This window comes from Gastrolobium bilobum, unplaced genomic scaffold, assembly GCF_033153095.1.
Source record: "Gastrolobium bilobum isolate Gb01-03AN ecotype WA unplaced genomic scaffold, APGP_CSIRO_Gbil_v1 utg11595, whole genome shotgun sequence".
Taxonomy (NCBI): Eukaryota; Viridiplantae; Streptophyta; class Magnoliopsida; order Fabales; family Fabaceae; genus Gastrolobium; species Gastrolobium bilobum.
The window spans coordinates 288,720-308,906 of NW_026898316.1; the positions used below are offsets into that span (position 1 = coordinate 288,720).

A 20,187-nucleotide genomic window follows, 5' to 3' on the forward strand; every position below is an offset into this window, starting at 1 on the left:
ACAAAATGGCGCCGTTGCCGGGGAACGGTGTTTGATTTAGTTTCTTTTTAAAATTCTGTCTTTTAGTTCTTGAATTGGTTCTCTTTCATTTTCATTTTTAATTTTTCTTGAACTTACATTTTCCTTGTAGATTTTGCAGATCAATAATTTTTTACTATGAAAACAGATTGATACACTTAGCATTCTGCCAAATCTAAAAAAAAAAAAAAAAAAAAAAGTTTGGTTGTTAAACACTCTACAGGGGGATCACAATGGCATTGGCAGCTCAACTCAGCTTTGCATAACACAATAAAGGATTTGGTCATGGTTACGGAAGAATCCAAGCAACCAGCACCTACTCCAATAGTTGCTATAGCACCTATATGCTCACTTTGCTATGGTGCTCATGCCTTTGAAGAATGTCCCAGCAACCCAACATCTGTTCGTTATGTGGGTGGCTTCAACTACAATTACAACAACCCCAACCAATTTGATCAGCAAGGATGGCTGAACCAAGAATGTAATTTTGCCCAAAATCAAGGCCAAAGTTACCTATATCAGCAGCCTTATCATGGATGGCAACAATCATTTGAACCGGATGAACCTTACTCACCTTGTTTTGTGCAGTCTCTTTTTGTTGAACAGCTAGAGCAACATGTTGCAGAAGCTCAACCTCCAAATGAGCAGTGGATGAATCAAATGCTACAAAACCATGAAGCTATGCTTCAAAGTCATGGAGCTATCTTGAAGAGCCTTGAGAGACAAATGGGACAGCTTGTTTCTTCCCTTAGTAGCAAATCATTGGAGGCACTACCAAATGACACTCAGATACTAAGAGTGGAAGGAATGGAAGCTAGTAAGACTCTCCAATTGAGGAATGGCAGAGAAGTTGATCAACTTGAGCCTGTTATAAGGCCATCTACTATGAGAAAATTAATGGAGAAAGAAGGGAAACAAGAGGAAGATGCACCTTCAACCGAACCATCGACCATTCAAACTTCACATCAAGAAGAAGAAAAAGAAGAGGAAAACACTGCTGAACCATTAAGGGCAGCATTGAAATCAAATGGATTAGACAAGCCTATGCACAACATTGAGGCTCATCAACCTAAATCAAAGGCAAGACAGATCCAGTTTCCTCAAAGACTCCAAGAGCAGCAACAAGAGCATTGTTTCTCCAACAATTTGCCACCCAAATTGCAAAATCCAGGTTCTTCTTTAATTTCAAGTGCATTATTAGATAGGTCACTTGCACACCATGATGGAAAATTAGAGAACAAATCAGTGCAAATTTATAGGTTTATTTTTCTTACAAATTTCATAATAGTTGATTTTGAAGCTGACAAGGATGTGCCTATTATGTTGGATAGGCCATTCTTAGTTAAAGAGGATGCTATAATTGAATTTAAAACAGGAGAATTAACCATGGGAGTTAATAAGGAAAAGATGACTTTTAATGTCTTGAAGGTCATGGATGAGGATTCTAATAATTGTTCTGCTATTTCTGTTTGGGATCATCTTGTTAATGATCATGTGTTTTTAAATAGAGAAAATACCAACTTAGAAGAAGGCAGCTTCAATCATATAGAGACTAAACCAGACAATCCACTCTTGAAAGATTTGATTCAAAAGAAAATAATCAAATGGTTGGATACAGGACAAATTGTTCTAAATTTGAAGATAAGAATCAAATTATTTCCAAGTAAGGTTAAATGGCTGAAGCACTACTGGACAAGGCATGTGAATAAAGAGAAGATTTTCATTTCTTTACTAGATGCTGGGTGAAATAAAAAAGGAGTTTAATTGATTAGTTAGTTAGTATATGTACTTGTAGATGTTGTAGCTTAGGTTAGTTTAGTGTGTGTAACTGTTGATATGTTTAGTTTTAAATTTATGAGTAATTTTCAACTTGTTGTGGTGTACATGCTACGTAGGAGTCTAATATTTTTTCCACTGTCATATGTTAGTGTTGTCTTCTTAAAACCAATGAGAATTGTTCTGTGAAATAAAAAAAGAGGGAGTTGACTGACGAGTTAAAATGGTCCAGAATTGCTATGAGTGACTTTGAGAGTGTGCAAATCACTAAGTTTGGGGTAAGTGTGAGCTACCTCTGTTAATTTTTTATTTTATTTTTTTCAGTTCTTGGCCCAGTAAATTGCACGTGCCTTGATAAAAAAATTTGTGCACTAAGTGCTGACTTTTGAAAAAAGGATAGTTTAGCTGAGAGGGTGTCATAAGTTTTGTTAATGTTTGTTCTGTTTACCGTCCATATAAAAATAAATTATATATGTATAATAGAGTGACTATCGTCACACACTGTGTTAGTAATTATATTTTTAATTTAATTTAATTTATTTTATTTTATATTTTATATTTTGTTTTTATCTGAAGGTTAACATAATTATTTTACAGTGAGGTAGAATTTTTGGGTAGGAAGTAGAAGTGTTGAATAGCGGGATCTTTTAACTTGATGAGCCCAAATTTTTTTTTTTTTACGGTGAATAAAAGTGCTTGTGCATTGAGTTTCTATCAATTAGGCCCAAATAAAATAAAACACTACAACCATTGAATGAAATAAATTGGGCCATGCTTATTCTACCAGCCCAATTATATTCAATCAATTCTATTTTTACCTAATTTATTAAATTATTTTAAATCTGATAATGTCAGAATTTTTATTATTAATTTTATTTATTTATTTATTTTTCTTCTCTTCCTCAAATCATCTTCTTCTTGACCAATGAGCTGCACACAATTGGATTTTTTTTACTAGTTTCAATCATTAAATTAGCTGAATAGAGATTGCAGAAGCTGATCCCAACCATTAATGCACCTCTGAGAAATTGAACAGCAGGTAGTAAAAAGGGGACTGCTCATAGAGTGGCGATATGACTTATCCTGCTTTAGTCATATCTCATTTACTTTTTATTGACCAAATAAAGGGCTTGCTCTTTTTAAAAATAATTCATTTCCCCTCGTAGTCTCACACAACGCTCAGCAAAGCAATTTTCAGAGCTGGTCTCTTTTTCATCATCGTCTCGCTCAGAACCCTAGTTTATATTTTCCTTTCTCTTCTCTTGCCATCTAATCCCTGTGCACCGAAGCTATTTTCTTGTTTTATAGCTTCGAACTCTACCAGTAAGCTGATCTCCCTCCTCGCCGCTGTTCTGGTCTGAAAACTAGTCAAGCTTGGTTCGCTTATTTCATACTTAATCTCACCGGAGAACCAATCAACTCAACGCGGTCGAAGAACCACCGTCAGGCTTCGTTTTCGTCTTGCCCTCAGTCCACACATTTTGGGGTTCACCACTAGTAGAGTTTGAGCGTGTATCAGGTTTGATTTATGAATTTTATATTTTATTTACTTATTTATTTTTATTTTTTATTTTGCAACCCTCATCTTTCTCTCACCACTACCCTCGCCATACCCATGTATCGTTTGGTGTTCTTGAAATTAGGCTAGGGTTTTGATTTGAGAAGTTGGGGATAGTTAATTTTAATTTATTTTATTTACTTATTTATTTATTCTTTGTTTTTTTTTTTTTCGCACATTCAAATCCCTTGGTTGTATGTTATTATTGGGTGGCTGAGGCTATTCCATTATGTTGTAGTCCATCTTAAGGAATGTGCATATATTTGTGAAGATATATAAAAAATGCTGTACAATTGATTTTAGAAGAAGTTAAATTTTCCTGTTGTTATCTCTCAGGCTTTGAATCAAAGGACGACCATTTACTATTGGCACATGGAAAATTTTGTGTTCTGCCAATCATATAAAGCAAGGAAAATGGAATTTACAAAAAAAAAAAAAAAAACAAGGAAAATGGACTTTTCTTCAGATGGACTTTCTATAATTTTCCGTCTAGCTTTTATTGGCAATTCTTGGTTTTAATATTATTTGAAATTCTGTACTAGGAGTTTTTTTTATTTTTATTTTTTTTTTTTTTTTAATGGGTGTGGATAATATGGGTTGAATTGTCTCTGGTCCTCTGTTCAGTTTATTTTACTGAAGTCCAACCTATGGCGTGCTCAATTATTGAAGGTCTATTGGCTATTATATATATGTAACAAATCCTTAATAGATTTCAACTACTGGCTGGAACTAAAATAACATGCTAATTAGAATAATCTTTAATTTAGAATAATTCTCTCAAAAATGGTTGGCACTTCTGTAAGTAATGTTATTGCTTCCCTGTACTAGCCTATATTTTATAATTTTGGGCTTACTATACTGATTCTCAGTTAGTATTTTGTGGGCAATTACTGATATAATTCCTAGAATTACACTGTCATAACACTGTAATTATTTTCTTTGCTGACATTTATGGGTACTCATTTGTTGACAAATTTACCTTTATGTTTCTTTTATTCACTAATTTTTAATCCAGTGTACAATGGCACCAAAAGGAGGACTCATTCTCTAATGACTGAGACTCCTTCTCAGCTGACCATTTCATTGTCACCCAGGTTTTTAATTTATTTATTATAATTTATTTATTTATTTTTTCAATTTATTGTTTTTATATATATATTTATGTTCTGCTGTGAGGACCCAGCTTGATTTTAAGTTTGGGGTGATTATTTGCTGTAATTGCTGTTACCATTACTTTGCTGATTGGTGCATAAAAATGATAAAAATTTACTCTGTTTTGTATGCTTGATTAGCTGAGTAGTAACTTGGATATGATTTATAACCTTATGTGTTTAACATCATCATTGCTTAAGTATAGCCAGATTTAAATTAAATTAATTCCTAGTCAATTAAGGATCTAACTTAGTTGATCAATATTTATATAAGCTGAAAATCAAATTACATGCCATAAAATTTTTTGTGATCCCTGATTTGTTGATTCACTGATAAACCACTGGATTAACAACCCATGTGAGGTATTTGAACCTAAACACTATATTCCTTTGTGAGTGGTCATTGTGCATTGGTGCTTTGAATACTGCACTATGTTTGGATGACTAATATGCTATTTCTGTGTGATTGGGGCATTGTTTCTGAATGTATAGCCTAGAGCCAAAAGCCTCACCCGTTAATTATATCCCTTGGTCCCTATATTTGAGCCTGAAACCTTTCTTTTCTGATCATGTACCTTGATATTATAAGCCAAATTCCTTGTCCACCCTATATAGCTATCTTAGTATTTAGTTAATTCTCATTAGCTTAGAAATACAGTAAGCTACATAAGGCAAAGGGAAATTGGTTGTAAAAAAAAGAGAAAAAAGAAAAAAAGAAAAGAGGATCAGGAGGTAAAAAAAAATCGAAGAAAAAAAGGAACAAGTGATTTTATAAAAAGAGTTCTCTGTTTAAAAAAAAAGGGAGATCTTTGAGCTTGCCGTAAAAAAGGAAAAGAGGAAAAAGGCAAAAGTAAAAAAATTGTGAAGGTGCTCAATAATAAAAAAGAAGAAGAAAGAAGTTATAAAAAGGGAAAGAGAGTTACTAATTTCCCTTTGTCTTGTTTAGGCAAAAATCAGAAAGAGCTAATGAGGAATAGTTAGACACTAAGGGTTAGCTTAATTAGCCAAGTGACTAGAAAAACAAAGATCCTAGCCCTGCCTCATTACAAGCCTTAAAGACCCTTTGATGGAGATAGCATATTGGACTTCAAGTTTCTAAATGGTAGTGTAGGTTGAAAGCATTCATGCATAATGACAATGAGTGACCTCCCTTATAAACAGGAGAGAGTGTGAATGATTGAATGTATCTGGCAAGGAATTCAGTGGAATTTCAATTGAATCATTTTAAGTTAAGGGTTGCAACTAAATGAATGAGCATGAATTTTTGATTGAATGTTTATGTAATTGTTGATTGACTGGAGTTGGGTGATTAATTGGTTGTAGGAATTGGTTGACATTAAACCTGGTCAAAGCTTTAAGAAGAGTGATGTTTTGCACGATGGCTGATTTAATTTAACTAAGTTATTGTAATCATATCTGTGTTGATATCTAACTTATGAGTCAAGTTTGTCTGATTACTTGAGGGCAAGTAATTAATTAAGTTTGGGGTATTTTGTTAGCTATCAATTATGACTAGTTTTAATGGCTTAGTTTTTATAATATTTGAGGTGAAGGCTGGATATTAGTGCATGGTAATGGGCCAAATGAGTACCAATCAACCCAAAGGTAAAAAAGAAAGAGAGAAAGAGGTAATTTGATGATTTACTATTCTCTTTTGTTATTTTTACTGCAGTTTGAAAGCAAGATCAACTTTTTGAAAGCAAGATCAAATCTGAACCATTGGATGGACAAAGAGATGGATGGACAGCAATGCATTTTGAGGCAGCTTTTTAGTTTTTAGTTAAATAGAAGTCTGAGTCATTTAGGGTCAGATACCGTACTTTTAGTTTCAGTTTACGTTTAGAATTTTGTATTTTCTCTCTTCGAATCTGAGTGTTTGTCTTGAAAGCTGGTGCATGTTCTTCAATTCTTGATCTCGAAGTGCATTGACAACGCAACTTCAAGGAAAGGAACCACGGATCTGCATACGAGCTCCTGTTTTCACATTTCTGATCTTTTTCTTCCTAGCTCTAGTTTAGGAACTTTGACTCTTGAAGAACCGGTTTGTAACTTTACTTTGAGTTTTCTTTCATGAATGTTTGTGATGCATGTTTCTTTACTTTTAGATTTGTAATATTTTTGAATATGGGTTTCTGATCTTTTCCTTTCTGGGATTCACGATGATTGGGTGATCTTTTATTTTTCTGAATACTGTGATGGTTTGCTTTAGTTTCATTTGATTAACAAGATTTTGATTTTAAGTTCAAGAACACCATGGGAATGGGTCTTGAATAATTTTAGCATAGCTATGATTGGGAAATCAGGTTATGTCCCTTGTTAATTGAACCCTTGAGGTTAGGGATAATCCAAGGAGGTCTTTGATATAATTTTTAAAGATTTAGAAGACTTTGGGAAAAGATCCTTCTAAAGATTAAAATCTGGAACTGGGAAGTTTCAGATAAAATAGCCATAGTAATTCGAATTCTGATACTAAAGTGCCGTAGCAGTTATAAAACGCAGGAATGCGAAATTTTTCCTTCATCCATGATTCAAAGAATTCCAGAACCTTATAATTGTTACATTTGTGATTAGATATCTCTCTGTTAAATTTTGTTTAATGCAAGTTTGATAAATACCTTGTTTGATTTAGAATTTTCTTAGTTTTAAAAGATTGATCACTTAATTTCAAGAAATTAGAAATAGGAATTAAAAAAGGAAAACTAAACAACCTGTTCCCTGAGAACGATAACTCTTTCTTTTGAGAAAAATACTACCCAACAATGTACCATATTTATAGTTTCAATTTCAAAGGACTATTTTACCATAAACTAAAGGGGAAAATAGCGTGTTCAGTTTTAACTGTTATATTAAATTGAACTATAGCAAGGGGAAAATTGAACTAATTTTTTTTTCTTTTTTTTAAAGTTTGACTAAATTGTGCTACTGTTATATTAAACTACTGTTGTTAAAGTTAGCTCTTATATTTTAGAGTATGTCTGTAACTATATGTAGTTCTACCATGATTATACACGTAAGTGTATACATGAAATTGAAGATAAAGTCAACAAATAAAAAAAAAAAAAAAATTGTCGATGAAAAGAAGCTATTATAAGATTTATAACACATACATAAATATAGGGTTGTCTGAGGAGCCGGTGGTGCAACAAGAAAAAGAGGTGGTAGGGAGTAGAGAAAAGAGCACGATGGAGGCAGTGGATGAGAAGGGGAAGCAACAGCAGAGGAGGAGGAGGAGGAGAACGAGATTGAAGATGAATTATCATCATCGTGATCTTGATGAGAATGAAGACGAGGAAGGAGAAGAAGATGCCGATGAAGGGAACAATGAGAGGCAAAGAGAGCACCCATTTATTGTAACGGAGCCTGGTGAGGTTGCACGTGGCAAGAAGAACGGCCTCGATTATCTATTCCACCTCTACGAGCAATGCCGTGAGTTCTTGATCCAGGTTCAAAACATCGCCAAGAACCGTGGTGAAAAATGCCCCACCAAGGTACATATATTCATTCATTTCATTAAATCTCACTTTTTCTCTGAGTTACTTAGTTCTTTATAATTTTTTATTCCCCTTCCCATTCTAGATAAAATCTTACGATTTTAACTACCTTATTCACGAACCGTTGCACCAGCCAAGTCCAACACTCGGTCTGAACCTGTCACATTGTTATACAAGATATGTATGATGTTCCACGGAACACGTGACAGGTCAGGGAAGCATGTTCTTTTAAATTGGAAGTTTGTTATGGTACACACAGCAGTGAGGTGAAGTTTAAAATAACAAGCTATGTATTGTAGAAGAACTTTCTTGGTCCCCCAGTCCAAACTAAGCATTCCCATCCACGAGTCAAAGTAACGCATGTTCCCTAATCCACCTTTCAACCACTGAATACTTACATGTCCTCATAAAAATCATATAATTTACTCGTTCTCCCTATATCGACTCGTGTCTACGAATATTATTCTCTTAATTAATTTGATGTGATCAGTGGATTTGTGTTTAATTAGGTGACAAACCAGGTGTTTAGGTACGCCAAGAAGGCAGGAGCGAGCTACATTAACAAACCCAAAATGCGACATTACGTGCACTGTTATGCATTGCACTGTCTTGACGAGGAGGTTTCGAACGAGCTGAGAAGGGCTTTCAAGGAAAGAGGAGAAAATGTTGGTGCGTGGAGACAAGCATGTTACAAACCCCTTGTGGCAATAGCAGCTCTTCAAGGTTGGGACATTGATGCCATCTTCAATGCACATCCTCGTCTTTCAATATGGTACGTCCCAACCAAGCTTCGTCAGTTTTGTCACGCCGAGAGGAACAGTAACACTGCTTCAAGTTCTCTCTCTGTCGGCAGCGGCCACCTAATTCCTTTCTAAACATATGTACTCGATCTCTTTATATATATTATTAATGTATGACCTAATTAAGCTACGAGGCTTTATGACTTGGAGACTTAATTAACGATAAATCAAAGAACATATATATATGAATTTTATGTTTATCATTTAACATAATATAATTTTACTTTTCTACACACACATTAAAGAGGTGGGGTCCACATGTTTTTCTTTCTCTTTTATCATTCCACTTTTTCTCTCCCTTTTGATGTGAGAGTTGAAAACAAAACTTACATTATGTTACATAACACTAATAAAACCCTATATATATATATATATATATATATATATATATATATATATATATATATATGTGATCGATTTAGGGAACTTATTAGTTATGATTTATGAAAACATGGATTACGTATTAATGTGCCTTATAAATCACCTTCCTTAGCTCTACTTTTGTTGTGTTCATCATTTATCAGTTTGGCGATAATTCCTCATTTTCATTGAATGCGAGGACCGATTCTGAAAAGCTTTTTATTGGATTTCTGCCATCTTTTACCTAGCTTTCGTACTGTATCTTTCGTGTACCCTTTACCGAATCTAGAGCTGAGACAAAACTACAATAAATAGATTGGTGGTATTAATTAGAAAAAACAAAAATGCTAGTTCCACAAGTTATGTACACCATATAATGTACTACAATTAATTGAAATGTGTTACATGTAGACATTTGCTTAACTTTTTTAAATAAATGACATCTTTTTTCTTTTCTTTTTTAACACATCTCCAGTTCGGATGCCTTTTCCTCTTTGATAAATTTTTAGAAACATTACTTATTATTGGTTTTATTCAATAACATTGATATGGACAAAGGCATTCTATATATAAATATTTAAGTAGGAAAGTTTCCGAAGCACATCTGAAACACTGCATTATCTTGACAATGGATGACCGTATTGTTAAACTTTTTTTTTTGGTAAACATTATTAATTTTAATATCATCATGTTTTGTGATTAATTTTAATAGTTTAATAATAGATTGACAATTAACAATTAAGTTAAGCATTTTATCTTTTCAGTTTATAATTTTTATTACTAAAATTATATTCATTGATATATTATTAAATTATTGAAATTTATCATAGAATATAATCATGTGAAAATTAAGCATAAGAAAATTTACTCCCACATTATCATTTTCAAACCGGAGAAATTTTCAAGCCTTTGAAGTAAGAAGAAAGCACACTTAATAATCTCTCCTCAATCTCGTTATAAATTTTCTCTCATACTCTGCATAAAAGAAAGAGGACTGCTTGTCCAATAAAAAAACAAAAACACTTACCAAAATAAAAAAGCAGAAAAAAAAAACTACTGTATTTGGTTGCTATCATTTTTTTCAGTGAGTCCGGGAAATATCACGATTTATAAGAGTAGCATTTTTCAATGTATCTATCTGACTGTTTTTCAGTGTCATGTCTTTCCCAGTTTTACAGTTTACCAGTGTCATTGTTAAAAAAAGAAAAAAAAAGAAAAAAAAAAAAGCACCGCTCAATTTATTTTGGTAACTTTTTTCTATCTATTTTCAGAATTTGAACTCTAAATTTCTACTTAATAGGAAAAAAATTCAATTATTTTGATTATCTTCACTCTCCCATTCCCGTAACTAATCAACAAGTGTCTTCAATTCTATGTCCTAGTTTACTATTTGATGTTTAAAATTTCTCTACTAAAGGTAAATTGTGTTTAATGTATATTTTAAATTTTAACAATACTTAAAACTCTGCAAAAAAATATTCAATAGAAAAAATAGTCTTGTATTTAAAAATTGTGTAAAAGAATTCAAAAAATAAAAAATAGAGAATAAGTATTTAATAAGATTTGTTTTTCATAATATGTTATTGTTATAGTGAATGATGTCAAAAATAAAAAAATGTATTGAAATAATATAAATCATCATTATTTTGGTAAATTTCTAATCATTGTTAGTTGCAATGTGCAAATTCGGGGCGTTTGGTACATGAGAAATTTTTATTTGTCCGGGAATCTCAATTTTCAAAAATATGATTTTTACGTTCAGTTTACGATAATATCTGAAAATTTAAAATTTAGAAAAATTCAGTTTCCCGGGAATCCTTCAAAATCCCGCGTACCAAACGCCCCCAGAGTCGAAGTGTAAAAGGTAGAGTTGAGGCGATGACGAAATATTGTGACATTTTGCTTGTCTATAAGAGTACTGTTATTTATCTTCTTAAAAGAAGAAAGACTTTGGGTAACAAGGCCTGGCCCAAAACTTTAAACAAGCCAGCAGCCCAATAGCAAATGAATGCAGAGCCCAAACACAAAAACAAAACAAAAACAAATAAATAAAAAAATCATTCACTTATCTACTTCTGCGCTTTCTTTCTCCCTAAAACAATTGAGCTGCGACAAATTTATAAACGGCATGATGCTAGGCTTGTCTTTCTCTCCTATGCTTTTGGCTATAATGGTCCCCAAAGTACATGTTATCATGTATATGTAAGGAATTTTTTTTAAATCATATATAGGAGAAGCATAGCTCCCCTCTGTTACAGCAAATTATTTAGTCACGATTTAAATAATAGTTATTTATGTTTTTATTTGTTTTTTGAAGTTATATTTAGTATGATGTTAATATATAGGTATATAACTTTAAGGCGTAATTCATAAGTAAATAAACATTTATGATTATAACTTAGACATTACTATTTTTAATATGAAAAATGCTTCATATATAGAGGTTAAAAGACGGCTGAAAGGATTTGAGAATCATTAAAAGCAATTATATATAATTTTAAAATTAAAGTTGAAGAAAATATGAATGAGGTGAGGGAGGCCGGAGCGCGCACGCTGTCCGTTAGTATATCAATTTGTGAAGGATAATTTTATGTATACACATATATATTAGTTTATATTTGTATAAATTTTATTATTTGATTATAATTAATTTAATTATATTTGACTCTATTACACTTTAGTGTGTAAGATGATCTGCCCTAAATTTGTTCAACTGTGAATTTGGATACCGAAATGTAATATATATATATATATATATATATATATATATATATACATAAAAGGAATAATAACAATGTGGGATGTTTACAAATTTTTTAGAGCAGCCTTACTTGACTATTTGAAAAAGTTATAGGAATATTAGAGTGTTATCTAATAATTTACTTGTAATCTCTAATACGTTTACAAATACACTAGTCTATAGAAATTTGAACATTCTATAAAAAATAAATAAAAATCAACAATATTACAGGAAAAAAAAAGGCCAAAAAATATAGTTATATACTTAATTAAAAAAAGTACAGTTATATACTAAAAATTGAAAATTGAAATATTATTTTTCTAGAGAATTAAATTTTTATAATTAAGTATTAGATATGATATTGTTACTATCAATTAGTGTTACTATCAATATTACTATCAATTTATTTTACCATTAGATTGATTATATTAGTTTAATAGGTATATATTTAATCTTCTAAAAATATTCTTTTTTTTTTATTTAATATTTTATTTTTATTTTTATTTTGATTTTTATTTTTATATAATTATTATTCTTCATGTTCAATGTTCTCGGGCATCACAAGTACAATTTACTCCCTTTACCTAATAAAATATCAAGGTATCGATAGTGGTTCGTTGAAAATTGGTATGAATTGTGAAGCTGTGAAAGGGGATAATGGATGGCCGCAATAGCCGCAATATTTGACATTAGCGGAATATCTAACATATCGAATGTGAAGACTTGAAGTCGGCGATGACGAGCACCAAAGTCAAAGAAATAGACCAGGTGATGTTGAGTATATCGATTAATGACTTTGTCACTTGCAAGAGTCGCACCATATGACATAAAAAAAAGTTTTTTACACCTATAATATTTTATAGGACTCATATTTTTTGAAACAAAAAAAAAAATTGTTATCAAAAAAAAAAAAAATTAAGGCACACAAAATAAATCTCTGTAACATTACACAATCATTTTTCCTAAAACATAACTCTTATAAAACCCCTCAAAATGCTGATACAGGTATATATTATCTGAATTTTTTTTATTATGACGAAGCAATAATAGAAAGTGTATTAACATTTCTACAAAGTCAAAATACGAAATATGTGCATAAAAGTATTATATTGTTCATTCCGAATACAAATGTTGAAAAATATTAATAACAACGGATGAGTTGTTTTACTTATTATTTTTTTTGCCTATCTTTACCTATTATCAGTGGCGGACGCACGTCTACGCAAATGTCCGCAAGTGCAGACATGAAATTTTCGATTTTAGTTTTTTTTTTTTTGGTTGTAAGTCATTATTTATATCTTGGTTCAATATTTATATTAAGAGTAACTACTCTTTTAAGTCCCTAATAAAAAATACGATCCCCACTTTAGTCCTTTATAAAAAAAATTAATCTCGAGTTCCCTGAAAAATTTAAAGTGGATCAATTTAGTTAAAATCTTGATCCTCAAAAATTCAAAAAAGATACACATTAGTCTCTCAAAAAGACTAAAATGGATCTACTTTGAATTTCATAGTGACCAATTGACTAATTTTTTTTTATAATGGACAAAACTAGAGATCAAATTTTTTGTTAGGGACGAAAAATGATATTTATTCTTATATTAGTTAGCAACGTAATAACGTACAAAGATCATTAAAACAACGTAGTAACGCAAATTGATTATAGAGAAGATTGATTGCAGGTCTAACATTATCAAATAAGTTAATCTCTAGAGACGAGATGACACGTGTCAACACATGATGAGTGACGTCTAAATTAGGTGTGATTGGTGCTTGAGTGACGCTTAAATTGAGCATGATTGGTGATGCCCAAATTAGACGTGATATTGTGCAATAAATATGTAATTATTTTCAAAATTATCATAAATTCATAATTTTTTATTTAAAAAACAATAAATAAAAGTTTACGACAAAGGAAGATTTTCCCACAACTCAACGAGTATTCATACCTGGAAGTCAACTTTCTTGGTTGCATGTATCTCTTTCTAAATTGTTGTTTTGAGGCTCAACAATAAATAAAAGCCGACATCATTATGACGCGGTTTCCACATCCTTTGAAACTTTCCAGGGTCAGAATTAATTGGCGTATTCAAATCAACTTCTACTTTCTTATATATATATATTTGATGGTTTTGAGACATGCAGATGCCTAAATAAGATGTGCTCTATTTTTTTTTTTTTTATTTTTCCCTGTCTTCTTCTCTGTCTTTTTACCTTTTCTTATTCGTCCGCTGCACACTTTGGGACTTGAAATCTTTAATCACGGTCGAAATCAATCGAGATTACGGGTATGACAGAGTGGCAAAGAAATATACTTACAAGCTAGCTACTTCAACGCTCTCGGGTTAAGTAAGGTACAAGAAGAATTAAGATTATGTAGTAGTCAATGTATGCTACCCTTCATATATATATTAGAATAATTGCTCACAAATAGAAATTTCCATTGTTTAGATTGAGAATAGATTAAGCAGTTCCTTGGGAGCTTATGCTCTCTGACTTAACCTGCATCAGTTTATTAATCAATAAGGCCAATAATTTGTTTGAAGTTACCAAAAAGTTTTTTGAGGCATGGAATTGGTAGGCCGGCCTAACCTATTTGAGCGTGCTCGTGTCTGCATAGATATTATAATATTTTAAAATCATATTCTTATTGATACATTGAAAGACTTAGGTAGTGTTTGGTTGAAGGTTTATTTTGGGATTGATGGGAAAGTGTAAGGGGATATTGAAAAATACCACGTTTGGTTCAGGTTTTTTCAAGAAATACCAGGCAAATAGGATAGATGGAAAAATAACTTTTGTGTTGATTTTTGAATGAAATTCACTGTTACAGAATACCACTTGAAATGTGGTATTTTGAGATAACTGGGAAAGTGAAAAAAACAGGTGTAAAGTTTCTCCCAAACATAGATTTTGCATATTTAAATAAATTTCCCTTGTAATATTTGGGTCAACCAAACAACTTTTTTTACATTTTCCTACCAAACTCACTTCCCAGCCATTTCCTTGTCAATTACATTTTCCTAGTAAAAAAAATTTTCTCCCCAACCAAACACTACCTTAAGTTTATTACATAAAAATTTAAGCATTTTAATTTATATAGAGGTAGGCCTCTTAACCTCTTTAAAGACCTTATTAAAAAAATAAATCTTTAAATAAACTTTTAAGACAGGCCAGAAATTAAAAAGAAAAGAAAAATAAATCATGCTTAGATCTACTTGGTGTGTGAAAAACAGCCTAGAACTTTTCACCCAAAACGTTTTTTACATGGATATATAGAAAAATTTCTTTGGTACAACTGTTGTACCAAACTTGTTACACTATTTTTTCAAATTGAAATTTTTAAATTTCATTTGAATTTAAGTTTTTTTTTTCATATTTTCCTTCAAATTTAAATTTTATCTTTAAAAAAAAAAATATTTAGTACAGTAATAATATCAAAGAAACTCTCGATACATGTGAGTCCTGTTTCCTAATATTCTATAATAATCTCTCTCGATAAATAGCCATATAGGGGTCCTCTTACATGATTTAGTAATAGAGTTATATTTATCTGCATACGATGATAAATAAGTTTCTTATACACACCAAAGTGAAAGTAAATTTTTTTTTTCTCCTTTTACATGTGAATCTCACTTATAATTTTATTTCTATAATATAAGATAACTATTTTCTTAAAATATGAGATAAATATATCCCTAAGTAATATACTATTATAATATCTGGCACCAAATTCGAGATCTGATAACAATTTATAAATCCTCTAGAAGGGGCATTTATCCGAATTGTCTTAAACAGCCAAGTCCTAATCAAAGACATGGTATTTCTCCCTATTAAAATATTTGCAGCTTCATTAATATTGATTTGATGGACACTGGAACGATAATAAATAAATTATTTACATGCAGATTTGATAGAAGCAATCAATAATTGTGAAAACCTCAATTAAACTATTAGCAACATGCTCAAATGCTCTTGAATCTTTTTCTTAGGCATGCTGGGTGACATAATTCTCAAACAAACATTAATTTCCTTGAAAACATATAATAAATAGACTCTAAATTCGCAAGCGTCATATATATAATCAGGAAAAAAAAAAAAAGACCTTGAGAGCGACTATGTGTAAATATATAGTCTTCAACGTCAACCATTCAAATCACTTGTCCCATTCCTAGAAGGCTCAGAAGTAGAAGAAGAACCTCCAAATTGCATCGAAAGCTGTTCTTGTTGTTGAGAATATTGATCAGATAGTTCAAAAGATGGCGATGAAGACGAAGTGGCAGCTGATAACGGACAAGACAAAACAAACGTGTCACTCCCATAGGAACGAGGCATAGCATTATTGAAGTAGTTGTTGTTAGTACCACTTTGATGAAGTTGGGCATATTGAAATGTTTCTACCGAAAAGTGTGGATATGGAGATGCAAGAGCATTTGGGGTATGCGTTTGTTCATTATGACCGCCAGTGCTAGACATCACATGGGATTGATCATTGGGACGATTTGTAAGGTAACCAAATTCAGAAGTACTGAGTTGAACCCTTTCTGGAAAATTAAGCTTAGCTTTGTTTCCTTTAAAAGTGAGAGCTGCTTTGTCATATGCAAGTGCAGCAGCCTCAGCAGTGTCAAAAGTTCCAAGCCAAACCCTCGCTGCTTTCTTAGGATCGCGAATCTCCGCGGCCCACTTGCCCCATGGTCGCTGCCTCACTCCTCTATAGTGCCTTTTTATGTTTCCTTCATATATATACACACACATACACATTTACATACATTACCACAATCACATTAATTTCTTTTAGTTATACCAATTTTTTCACCACTTTCTCTTTTAAGTAAAAGAACAATATAAATATAGTTTTTAATATATACTCTCTCTCTCTCTCTCTCTCTCTCTTTTTCTTTTCAAACAAGCAGGTGTAACTAAAGCGATGTCAAAAAAACATTCCGCACACATTAAGAGGTACTTTCTTCTTTCTTTTTGATCAAATTAATTAAAGGGAGAAGCCCAAGAAAATAATTAAAAATAATAATATTATACATACACCAGTACACCACAATTCTATATGTATCCTTACATAAGTTCTTTTTTAGTAATTAAACAAAAATATTAGTCGCATACAATTTTTTGTTTTGTTTTAATTCCTGATTTCAGATATCATATTGAATTTCAACTAATTTAGAGCAGAATCAGGTGAGATTATATCAAGAAGAAAAAACTCTTCCAGCACCTGGCTTTTTTTTATTATTATTATTCACAATATCGGAATTCAATATCTTGCTTATAGTAGAACCCACTGCATCACTTTTCAATTTAGATAGTAAAATAAGAAAAAATACAAATTTCAATATAATCTCTCACTATCTTTTTTCTTTCTTTTCTCAAACAAGAAAGTGTGAAGGCTAGTAGGAAGAAAATGGTGTGCAAGACAAATTTCTTTTTTAAAAAAGAAACGGTACATAACCGGTCCTTTATATTCATTATTATCATTATTTTAGTACTAATGAGCCGGGTTACTTTTTTAATATGGTGGATTTTATTTATTTATTTTTTCATTTGTTTGAAATAAACATTTGTAATACATGAATCATGTATGATCGAACCTCAGACCAAATAAGTTGCAGGGGAAGATTATGATGATTTCGAGAGAGAAATAACGAAACCCTAAAGATTGCATTAGCTGTATATATGAGGTAACATGAAATATCATTTTTAGGTTTGAACCAGGATCCGAAAGGAAGAGAGAAGAACATAAAAGGAAATAAGAAGACTTAGTCGTGCATCAAGTCATCAACCCTAGCTAGTCCTTAATTACTGCTTAGATCGAATTTTAAAGCAATATATGAAGAAAGAGGCATAATTTTCTAGTAGTGTGACTATGACATAGGCACATACCTTGATTTTGTGGTGGTTGGAGTTGTTCATTCTCTGAAGCACTGGATTGGGACGCTGTTATTGGATCTATATGCACTGGATTGCCACCAATGACTTGAACAAGGGCCGAGACAATGGCTAACGTGTCTTGATGGGACCGAGTAGAATAAAACGGGAACGGTTGCTCCTCTTCTTTCTCTTGCGCTTCTTCGAAAGGACGTGACCTCTTTCCATGTTTTGGATCCACTTTAGCAACTGCGATATCGATTACGCGAAAGCTATCAAGTAGGTATTTTGTTAACTTTGCCGTCGTTGTGTAATGATTCTGAGTATCTTTCTTTGTGGTTCCATTGATCATGAACCGGAGTGCGTGCAAAGTGCCAACATAATTGAATCTAACAAAAACCAGTACGTGGGTGCTATGTGTTTGGATCGATTGAACGAACGTAAAGCAGATCAAGGAATGGAAGAAAAAAATAGAGCTTGGATGAGAAGAGAGGAGAAGAAGCTAGGGTTTTTCAATGAATTCTTTTGGGCTATAAACAGGATAAGGGAGACAAAAAGTCTTTTGTTTTTTACTAGTATTCTTTTTCCTTTACATTTCTTATACTTTTTTAATTTAAAACGGGACCTAATTCTTTGAGAATTTTGGAGATGGAGTATAGACGCAACAAGATCCTCACATAAATTAGTTGGATTCAAACTCGCACCCTTACTGTCTTCATAACCTCTTATCTTTATTTTTTAAAAACAATTCTTGCACTTTTTAAATTCATATAGTATTTTACATATTTAATTTTTTTTATGGTATGTTTTATTTATATATATATAGAGAGAGAAAGAAGTTAGCTGATTTGATCCCATATTTTGCTTTGTTTCTTACCAAAATGCTAGAATATATATTAAAATGGTGTAAAATGTACGGCACAATAATAATCTTCAAATATCAAAGTTGTTTCTTGTTTTAATGTTATGCAAGGGACTTTAATCCTTCAATGATCCTTCATGTTCGACGGAGTTGGTCACGGAGATTCACTCTTTCTTTCTTCTCAGCAATATTTTGGGATTAAAAATAGAGCCAATAATGGATTCATTATGGAAATAGGGGAGAGCCTAATCCTATACCCTCAAAAAGGTAATTAGAGTATGTTTCCAAAAAAAATAAAAAAAATAGAGCCAATAACTTTAAAATGAAATCACTATAATTTTTCTCAAATTGCTTCCATCTCTTGTACGTGTTGTGTTAAAACTACATGGCCTCATGTGTTAGTATTTAGAAAAATTAATTTTTCAAAAGTTTATCAAATGATGTCGAGGGCACATTCTTAAGATTGCTCGGCAAGTCTTGATTGACACAGAAACTGGCATGAGAATTTGTTGTTCAAAGAAATAAAATTACATTACCTCTTCTCTGTACAAAGTATAACATAAAAAAAAAAACTAAACATGTTTCTCTTAAATTTTAAAATTAATTATGTTTTATTTACCAAAAAAAAAATTAATTATGTTTTAATCACTTCAGTTCATTCATTTAGTTGCACTGTTCTAATGTAAAAGACAAAGTATGTTTTGCTGATTTAACATTATGTTTTTCAATATTCCATAATCTCTAAACTTGTAGTTGGGTTTTTCAACTATTAAAGGCACATATATCGTAAATTATCTTTGGCATATTGCTTAAAACTAATTTTCCATTTTAATAATGACAAAAATTCATCATAAGATATAAAAGTTTACTTTCAGCTCAAAAATGAAAAATAAAAAGAAAAATCATTTGATTGATTGTTACATTAAAAATTAACTTGTTGCATATGAGTTTCTTATAGTTGTATGAATTAACACCTAGTTTCAAAGATATGACGAGGAAATAAAAAATTCATATCAAAAGGTGAAGAAAAATATTTTTATAAATAAATGTGAAAATGTAATTATATTAAAAACATTTAAAATAATAGGGTATAATTGATCACAAGTTTTAAAAATGGAACAATGCAACTCAAATTTTTCTGGGTACAATAATATTTAAATCCATAACCTTATTCAAATCCCTAATCATTAGGCATTAGCACACTCATAACAGCTTGCCATGATCCTAATTCAAAACAAGCAAACCAACGGGAACGGTTGCAAAGCATTAATTTTGTTTAAATCCTTCACCGTTATCTTCAAACCAACGGTCAGAAAATCTATTACCATTGTCCTTATAAGTCAGTCCACCACAGTTTTGCAACGCAGTCAAATAAGCAAACTTTCAATATCAACTATATATATACCCAAACCCATTGAGAGCGAAACTCACCACCGTACTTAGTGAGTGAATCGAATTTGAAGCTCAATTCTCATAATTGAATCCATTTTGATTTGAACGAGTGAGGTTGCGAGAGGGAAAGAGAATTAATGGAGCCACAGATTGTTATTCTGC

General features: G+C 31.6%; 2 protein-coding genes and 1 long non-coding RNA gene across 5 annotated transcripts; 2 read left to right on the forward strand and 1 right to left on the reverse strand.

The window, feature by feature from the left end:
* The first annotated feature begins 7,574 nt into the window (after positions 1-7,574).
* LOC133314833 (protein UNIFOLIATA-like) lies at positions 7,575-8,869 on the forward strand. The gene is made up of 2 exons (XM_061516360.1): positions 7,575-7,991; positions 8,504-8,869. Exons 1-2 carry the CDS (start codon positions 7,575-7,577, stop codon positions 8,867-8,869), a joined length of 783 nt encoding a protein of 260 aa, XP_061372344.1.
* A 6,766-nt stretch (positions 8,870-15,635) lies between these two features.
* On the reverse strand, positions 15,636-18,325 carry LOC133314821 (ethylene-responsive transcription factor ERF113-like). 2 transcript variants are annotated; one of them, XM_061516351.1, is made up of 3 exons: positions 17,787-18,325; positions 16,259-16,627; positions 15,636-16,177 (listed from the first exon to the last, which is right to left on the reverse strand). In XM_061516351.1, exons 1-3 carry the CDS (start codon positions 18,121-18,123, stop codon positions 16,038-16,040), a joined length of 846 nt encoding a protein of 281 aa, XP_061372335.1. In that variant the 5' UTR covers positions 18,124-18,325; the 3' UTR covers positions 15,636-16,037. The 2 variants fall into 2 exon arrangements, with proteins under 2 accessions (XP_061372335.1, XP_061372334.1); XM_061516350.1 differs by having other exon boundaries at positions 15,636-16,627.
* On the forward strand, positions 16,297-17,886 carry LOC133314822 (uncharacterized). 2 transcript variants are annotated; one of them, XR_009752011.1, is made up of 3 exons: positions 16,297-16,403; positions 16,808-16,853; positions 17,608-17,886. It is a non-coding gene; the product is annotated as an uncharacterized LOC133314822 (long non-coding RNA). The 2 variants fall into 2 exon arrangements; XR_009752012.1 differs by having other exon boundaries at positions 17,763-17,866.
* Positions 18,326-20,187: the final 1,862 nt, after the last annotated feature.

Bases quoted from the DNA above. Each gene is read 5' to 3' on its own strand.
- LOC133314833 (XM_061516360.1), top strand. From the start codon at position 7,575: ATGAAAAGAAGCTATTATAAGATTTATAACACATACATAAATATAGGG. The intron at 7,992-8,503 runs GTACATATATTC...GTGTTTAATTAG, and splicing joins GTGAAAAATGCCCCACCAAG to GTGACAAACCAGGTGTTTAG.
- LOC133314821 (XM_061516350.1), bottom strand. From the start codon at position 18,123: ATGATCAATGGAACCACAAAGAAAGATACTCAGAATCATTACACAACG. The intron at 16,628-17,786 runs GTATGTGCCTAT...ATATATATGAAG, and splicing joins CCAACCACCACAAAATCAAG to GAAACATAAAAAGGCACTAT.